This window comes from Echinops telfairi, unplaced genomic scaffold (genome assembly GCF_000313985.2).
Source record: "Echinops telfairi isolate 266 unplaced genomic scaffold, ASM31398v2 ScPeMD7_1713;HRSCAF=2227, whole genome shotgun sequence".
Taxonomy (NCBI): Eukaryota; Metazoa; Chordata; class Mammalia; order Afrosoricida; family Tenrecidae; genus Echinops; species Echinops telfairi.
In genome coordinates, this window is record NW_022105611.1 from 3,838,580 (window position 1) to 3,847,798 (window position 9,219).

Consider the following 9,219-nt stretch of genomic DNA (forward strand, 5'->3'; position numbering starts at 1 on the left):
TATGTAACTACCACAAGCTTCAATTTGAATTTTCAAATGAGCAATTGATGACCTACTCCACAGTTGGCCCTTGGCCTTGCTCTGACTGATGTATTCAAGTTCTACATAATTTCTTTTCACAGATATAGTTAACTTGATTCCTGTGTATTGCATCCAGTGAGGTCCATGTGTATAGTAACCATTTATGTTGTTGGGAAGAAGCGTCTCTTTGGTCTTGCAAAATTCTATCGTAAGATCTCAGCATCATTTTTATCACCAAGACCACATTTTTCAACTACTTATCCTTCTTTCATTTTGAACTTTGGATTCCTATCACCCCTCATTGTCATTTACTTTAGTTACTTGGGTGCATGTTTAATCAACTTCAGACCTACAAGTTGATGAAAATCTTCAAATTCTTCATCTCTGACATTAACAATTAATTCAGATATTAGTAAAATATTCCTCAAATTCCTCTATGATAAACTTCTAATAATCAAATTTGCTAAAATGAAAAAAAAACGTACAGAAACTCTAAGAATACATATTCATATAATTAAGGTAAATCATTTCCATATCAAAAACACTGATTAAATAATTTTGCTTTAATCAAAGAGCTATATATTTTTTTGATGTATCAGTATTACAATTCCTCCATCTTTAACATTTCAGGCTTGCTAGATTTCTTAAAGATCTGATCATCTTAAGATAGTATAAAGTAGGGTGAGGTGGAGGGTATTTATGAATGGTTTAAACTGTGAATGCAGAGCTGATGAATCTGAAATGTAAACACACACCCCCATCTAATTCACAATAAAAAATTTATTCCAAAAAATAAAGTTCGGATCGCCCCTGTTGTTTCACACTTCTAAACAAGGTAATCAAAATAGCTGGCTTTTCCTGTTGGCCTTGACCCAATGGAAAACTTTTCTTCTCTCTTAAGATGAAATTCGATGGACACCTGTACTGTCATCAGTCTCCTTTTTAGTGTGTGGTAAGTTTTATATCGACTTGGCTAGTTCCTCTGTGGTTTCACAGTTGAGGCCTACTAACATCCTATGATGTTACCTAACACAATGAAATCAACTCCGAAATGGGATTTCTCTGAGTAGGTTAGCAATTTTAAGAAAAGTAAAGTGAAGTACAACCCCCTTACTCAGGTTATATCCCTGATGCAATTGGAAGGAAGTTTCTTCAGGAGGGTAGTCTACTTCCTATATAAGTGGATGCAGTAGGAACACATGCTTGTTTTTTGTTGGATCTGCATCCTGTACCTGGCTTGTTTACCTCTGGCTCTTTGGACTTGAGCCAGTGACATGCCTTATTGCCTGCCAGGCAACATATGCTGCCTGACCTGCTGACATTGGCTCCATTCACCACTCCAGGCTGTGCCTTCGCAGTCTGCGGCACTCTTGACAATCTTCTGCTCATCAGCTCCCAAAGCTGCGTGAGTCAGAAGAAGCCTCCAGCTTAGTATCGGACGCTCAGATTTGGGACTGGCTTGGATTTGCCTCCTTCTACAACTATGTGAGCCATCGTATGGATAAAAATTTTCCTGTATTTCTATACACGTACATAATAGGATGTATGTATATAGGTCACTGGTTTTGCTTCTCAGCTAACACAAAATGCAAAAACACATATTATTAGATTATTTTCTTCATTTTTATACTTCCATCCTTTATAACATACAATATTTTACAGATAGAGCATTTTTAAATGAATTTGAAAGCTGATTTTTAAACTTGAGCTAAAAGGGACAGTTTTTTTAAAAAGCAATGCATAAAAGATTAAAAGTACAATTGAAATGTTTTTTGTAAGATGCTATGAAAAAGATCATGTGATACCATGATTGGAAGAAGAATACATTGCTCTGTGAGTACTTCTTAAATAGTGAAAGTGATCAATTGCCCACTAGTGGAAACTGAGAAAAAGAAGACAGGCAAAATATATATAACTTTTCTAGACTACTAACATAGGGCAAAATTACCTGAATGAATCATTCCCTCTAAAGCCAGGCCCAATATTGTAATTCACATTAAGGCTTCCCTTCCAGCTGTCCTCTGGTGGAGCCCGTCCTCCCATGTAACTGTCGGTACATGACAATGACAGAATAAGGCTGAGAGTCACAATTTCCGAGAAGATGCCGTGAAAACAGATAACGAAATATTTCATTCATGCACCTAACTAATATTTACTGAGAATTTACTAAGTTCTAGGCACCATTAAAACTTTGTCCCTTATACTTACATTCTAGCGACAAATCCATAGTTGAAGTAAGTAAAAAGTTCTGTGAACGATATACAGTAAGCAGAACAATAAAAGGGAGAAGGAAAATCACCAGCCTTCTTTCTTTACCTTAACTGTTTACATGATGAAATACAGAGTTTAGGAAATTCTGAAAATAGTAAATGAGTGATTGGATTAAGGAGACAAAATTAATTCCTGAAAAAGCTACTAATCACAGAATAAGGCTTCAAAAAGTCATTATTAAGTTGCATTGTCACATTCATTTAACTGACAAAAGAAGTGTAGAGATATATAAGTGAATAGTTATATAGAGTACCTCAATGGCCACGTTCTATCATCGAGATATAGTGTCCCATCTAATTTTCATAATACAGCTACCACTTAGAAATGATCATTGTCCTCATTTTACAGATAAGAGACCTGAATCAGAGAAAGGTTAAGGAACTGGCCCAAAGTTATAAAACTAATAACTGATTGAGAATTCAAACCAAAATACAAAATCCCTTTTACAATGACTTCTATATACTACTGTCTATTAAAGAACCACCACTCCCACACACAACTAAAAATGTATACCTACAATCCAAAATGAGACTTCAAGCTTCTGTGTGCCAAAGAGAATCTTCCAAAACTCACTGCCTTCTAGCCCATTCCAACTCATAGTGACCCTACCCAGAAATGCTGAAGCTATAAATATTAAGGGGGCCCCAATAGCCTCATTTTTCTCCCATAGAGCCAATGTTGGGTTTGAAAGGCTAACCTTGTGGCTCGCAGTCCAATGCTTACCTGCCATCACCACCAGGACTTCTCATAGAGGCTTAGGAGGAGGAAAAATAGAGTTCTGATAAACTATTTAGCAATCATTTGTGATGCATGTTTTTCTTCAAGGTGCCAAAATGTTTATATTGGTATTTACATACCTATGAACTATATTGAGTTATCCAAATTATTGGATATGTTTATTATAAATACAATCCACATAATTATATATTTAAAGATTTAAAACTTTAAAAGCCGTAACCATGCAACAGAGAAGCCCTGTAGCATAGTGGGTTATGCGCTGGTCTGCTAACCTCCAAGTCAGCAGTTGAAAAGCACAGTTGTTCTATTCCTATAGAGTGACAATCCCGGAAACCCACAGGGGCAATTAAGCCTTCCGATAGGTGTCATAACTGACTTACTGGCAGTGAGGGTTTTCTATGTTTAACCATTCAACAAAGCACTATAGCTGGACCTGGAATGCTAAGATGGGAGTTACTTTCATTACTTACAAGGGTTCCTGGTGGCTTAAAGGTAACTGTTGTACGGCTAACTCAAGTTTGTCGGTTCAAACCCATCGCTTTGTTCTTCAGGAGAAAGATGAGGCAATCCACCCCCATAAAAATCTATGGCTTGGAAACCTTATTTAAGGTCACTCTGATGAGTCAGCATCAATTCCCTAGCAATAAGTTTGCTTCTGGATTTACTAATTACAAGTTGAGTGATGGTCTCACCTCAATTTATAAAAATCACTTATTAATTTTTTCACATTTATTAGAAAGCAGTTTAAGACTGAAAAATATGTGAAATAGCTGGGTTGTATTTTTATAAATGAGGTACTCAAACACATAAGAAAATAGCCTTCATTATAAACAATAACATACTCTAAAAAATTAAATCCAAATAGGCTACATACTAGAAATGATTAAATTGAAAAGGTAGCTTATAATTTCCAAATATTATTAACATTTATGTATTCTATAATATTCTGAAATTTACTGTAATTTATTTCATAGTTTCTAAGTGGAATCATTCACAAATTCAATATTTGAGAGGTCCCAAGATCATGATTATTTATTTTTAAGATCATGATTTTAAGATCATCTTTATTGTTATATATTCCTCATTAATTTATCTTCTCTTTTCCTAGTAATTAGTCAGATTAAGGAAGACCTTGATTCCGGGTTGATTTGATAGTTTGCTTCCCTATCACATCCATATGAGCCTCACTGGAGAGGTTAAAATTTATATGTTGATAGTATTTACATTAATTCAGTTCTAGAAAGTTAATATGAGCTGCTTTTCTTAGTTCCCTTGTTAAAAAGGTAAAAGAAATTGGTGAATTAATTTTAAAGGTATATTTCATTCACTCGCCCAAAAATAATGTGTTAACAATTAATAGAAAATATTCATGAGACATTTTCCTTATTTTGAATATTAAGTCTTCAAAAACCTATGTGATTTTAAACTCATCAAAATAAAGAATCAAACAATCTCACTGACACTGCCACCAAGTCAATGCCACACTTTCTGGAAGCAGAAAGACTCATCTGTCTCTCTCTACACTTCAGCACATCTAACGTCAGTTTAGTCATATTTGAAGTGCTGAACAGCCACATGTAGCCCAAAATACTGTATGGGACAGTACAGACCCATATGACTGACTGTCTTAGACATGAACGCTTTCATATTTTAAAAATGGAGGCAAAGTATACACATCAAATGGCTATTGAAGGAAATAATAACTACTTGAAAAATCCCAAATCTTTGGCCATATTGCTGCATTTGAAATATTTATCTGCAGCAGGTAGAATAATGCTTTATTATTTCTGATCCACTAAACTCACTTTTTTCTCTTACAAAAGAAAAAGTGGATGATCTATGTTCATTCCCACTTCAGATGTTATTTTGATATGACTTTAATTACATTATATTGATTTTATATCAGAAAATAGACACCTTAGGGCAAACAATGTCCATATATCTAAGTAGGAAACTACCGTAGTATTTTCTCCGCATCATCATAGCCAATGGGATGTACAGGGATTTTGGGGATCCCCACTCCTTCTTCCACATCAAGCCTGAAGGTGTACTCTGCAAACATCAAGGGCATGACATTGAATCAATAAAAGGATCTAAGCAAGGAGTAACAGAGAAGTCCTTGAATTATTATGGCAAATATACTATAAATTGGAAATTATATTAAAAGTTCAACAAAAGTAAATTATTGATTTATCTAATATGGCCTGATACTCAATAGTAAGACAGTAAACTCTTTACAGTGTAAAGATGATGTTATTAGAGGCCCTAGAGGTGGCTTTGATTCAGAGGGACCCTTGTACAATGGAAGGAAGCACTTTCTAGTGCTGTGCCGGCCTTAGAATTACTGTTTGACCCCATTGTACAGCCACTGTGTCAATACATTTGTTCAAGAATCTTACTCTTTTTTTTTTTTTGCCGATTCTCTCGACTTTACCAAACATGATGTCCTTCTCCAGGCACGGTCCCTTCTAATAACATGTCTATGATGTAAGATAAAATCTTGCCATTATCCTTTCTGAAAAGCCCTTTGGATGTACTATTACCAAGACATATTTGTTTGCTATTCTTGCGATATACTGAATATTCTTCACCAACACCATAATTCAAAGTCACCAATTACTCCTCCATCTTCCTTATTTGTTTGTCAGGCTTTCGCGTGCATATGAGTCAACTGAGAAGACAAGGCTGGGTCAGGTGCACCATTGCCCTCAAAGTGACAGCTCTGCTTCTGGACAGTTCAAAGAGTCCTTATGAATTTCCAAAATTCTTTTTGAAATTTCTAATCATTCCCTTGAGGTTTTTTTAATAAATCATTTTGTTGGGGGGCTCATGCAATTCTTATCACAATCTTCCCTTGAGTTTTATAAAAATGTTTCCTCTCCCTATGGATCATTCTTAGAGACACTTCAGTCAACCAGTTTTCTGGAAAATATGCCCCATATTCTGAAACTAGGAATAATTAGGGAGAAAACTAAAGAAAATGTATGTGATCTTGGGATCTTGGTAATAAATAAAATGACTTTATATGAATAATAATGCAATTTTACTTAAGGGAAAATGGAGACATAGTATTAGTGGTGAATATTCTCCCATTTTATATTCCCATTAGCTCATAAGAATGCTCCAGTTACACTTGTACACCAGTACAGATTTGAGCTCTCGGCACATGGAATCCAGGACACACAAACCCCTCAGGAACAGCAGTGGGAGTGGAGATACCAAGAGAGTTGGGGAAAGGCAGGTGGAGAAGGGGGAGAAATGGGGAATCAACTAAAATGATATATAACACCCCCCTCCCCAGGGGGATGAACAACAGTAATGTGGACAAAAGGAGACAGCAGGCGGTATAAGATATGAAAATAATAATAATTTATAATTTATCAGGGGTCCATAAGGGTGGGAGGGTGGGGAGGGGGAGTGGAAAAAAAGAGGACCTGATACCAAGGGCTTAAACCAGTGGTTCTCAACCTTCCTAATGCCACAGCCCTTTAATACAGTTCCTCATGTTGTGGTGACCACCAAGCATAAAATTGTTTTCATTGATACTTCATAACTAGAATTTTGCTACTGTTATGTATCATAATGTAAATATCTGATATGCAGGAAGTATTTTCATTGTTACTAATTGAAAATAATTAAAGCATAGTGATTAATCACAAAAACATTATGTCATTATATATTGTGAAATATTTATTTCTAATTCCAAGTAAATGAAATTTTGTATTGAAGCATGATGTAGCATGGGTAACAGTAAACTACATTGCTACATTTTGCGACAGTATGCGTAAAAAGCCAACGTCAGTGTAAAGGTTGAGATAGCTTCTTTCTCACCAGATCAGAAATTCTCAGGGAAGTCTTTGCAAGAGCACAATGAAGATCATCTCCCACAACAAGTCTACTTCTGTATTTAGACTTGATAACCAACAAGCTGGAAAACCCTGTTTCATAAAGATATGTTGCTGGAAATGGAAGAAGAAGGCGCAACACAGTCTCAGACAGAACAGGATATGACTGCAAACACTTGATCCAGAATTTTATAACTGGCATTGTAGAGAAATCAGTTCTCGCTGCATCACAGTTCATAAGTTCAATGAGCTCCTCTTGTGCTGTCTCAGGAAGATCTTCAATTTTGTGAATGGGCTTCTGGCAAGTGCAAATGGGGTGTCAGGTAGATTTGAAAAATATGATGAAATTTTGTCTGCAAGCATATGCAAGTGTTCTTTCACAGAAATTATCATTGTAATCCTTTTGTTTGGTTCAATGTCATGTTCCTCAAAGAAAGCAGATAAGATAGGCAACACATAAATTTTATTTTCATCCATTTTTTTTGGCCAAGCTGAAGTTTCATTTGGAAGGATCAGATCTTTTCAGACAAATTGAAGCATGCTGCATTTGGTCTTTGCAGTGATAAATTCAACTCACTCAAGATGGCAAAGCTGTCAACCAAGTAAGCTATTTTCTGCAGTTCACGTTTAGCGCTGAAAAGGGCTTCAAACTGCGGTCTTGCCTTCTGATTAAAAAACGTTGAGTTCATCATGAAGCTCAAAAACACGTTTTAAAACTTTTCCTCTTGACAACCATCTCACTTCAGTGTGAAATAGCAGAGCATCATTCAGTGCATCCAACTTGTTGCACAGTGGCAAAAACAGTTGACTGTTTAAAGTGCTCGCCTTTACCAAATTGACAGAACTTATGATGCTTTTTATTGCTTCTTGTAACTCTTGTGGCAGCGTCTTTGTTGCTAAGATTTGCCAATGATTCCATCATACAGTGAGTTCCGATGACTTTTGGTGACTCATTCAGTACCAAATGTTGAAATCCAGATTGACATCCTAGCATAGCTGGAGCACCATCTGTGCAAACACCACAAACCTTTTCCCGAGAGATCTTATGCTCTTTTAGAAATGAACCAACTGTGTCAAATCCATCATATGCAGTAGTTGTCGTTTCAAGAGGTTTGCAAAAAAGAAACTCATCTTTAATGTCACCATCATTAATATACCTCAAGTAAACCAGTCACTGTGAACAGTTTACAATGTCTGTAGATTCATCAAGCTTGATGCTAAATATTGGAAATGGAGCAGATTTAGTTTCCTGGATTACCTGATCAAGAATATCAGCAGACATGTCGTCTATTCTTCTGTGGACTGTGTCATTAAGGAAATTGCCCTCAATTTTGTAACAGATTCGTCTCCGACCTCGAACAATGACTTTGGCTATTGGTAACAGTAAATTCTCAGCAATGGTGTGAGGTCTCATAGCTCTGGCGATTCTGAGTGCCACCAAATATGAAACTTTAATGGCTGCTATGTTTTGTTTGTGGTACTTGCCACCAATGTCAAGTCTGGATTTCTTGAGTCCATCAGCTTTGCTTTTAAAATAGTTGGTATCCTTGCCAGCAAAGCTTGGCTTCTTGCTACCAAAATGGCATTTTAGTTTGTTCAGCTTCATAGATTTGGCTGCTAGAACTTCACAACAAATATCACATCGAGGTTTCTCAATTCCTGTTGTAATTATTGAGGTAAAACCATACTGTAAAAAATCCTCACTATATCTTCTTTATTTAAAGTTTTTCTCTACATGTTCCATTGTCAAGGGATGGTTTGCTAATAAAAATAATATATAACAATAGCTTTAATCTACAAAAGATGATATATGGCATAGTTTTAGTCAATACAGTTCATTAACATTTCCTATGATTTACCATTCTCTGTGTTGTTGTTTTTATAAACCTGTTACTATCACAAGGTTCACCTTACACACAGTATTGAGGTGAATATCAAAGTATTCACCTCAACCACAGCTGAATATAAAAAGACCGATCAGCACCCACATTAAGTTCCCTTGGTATGTATCTATTGCAGTAGTTGATTTTACAGTACATGACTTTACATTTACCCAGTACTTATAATTCATGAAACGTCGTTTTACCTCCAATACTGCTGCTTTCAACACAGTACCTGCTTTTAACAGACTAGCTGCTTTCAACACAGCAGCTCCTCTCTACACAGTAGCTGCTCTCTACACATGTGTGACTGGTTCACCAAAGTACATTATGGCGCCAACCCTGTCACATACACCTGTATTTGTACAGGGTGTATGTGATGGGTTTGGTGTGATGATGTCATCACGCCAGGTACTCACATGTGGGTTTATCTGCATGTGGGCGGACCCACCTGGAGACAGAGG

At 36.2% G+C, this 9,219-nt stretch overlaps 1 protein-coding gene across 1 annotated transcript in view; it reads right to left on the reverse strand.

Moving 5' to 3' along the window:
* Positions 1-9,219, reverse strand: part of LOC101660793 (N-acetylated-alpha-linked acidic dipeptidase 2) — a 68,440-nt gene that overhangs the window by 29,555 nt on the left and 29,666 nt on the right. Inside the window, exons 7-8 of the mRNA XM_004708894.2 lie at positions 4,989-5,082; positions 1,970-2,068 (exon numbers count right to left, since the gene is read on the reverse strand). Of these exons, the coding sequence (XP_004708951.1) occupies positions 1,970-2,068; positions 4,989-5,082 (193 nt within the window). The remainder of the gene's footprint in view (positions 1-1,969; positions 2,069-4,988; positions 5,083-9,219) is intronic.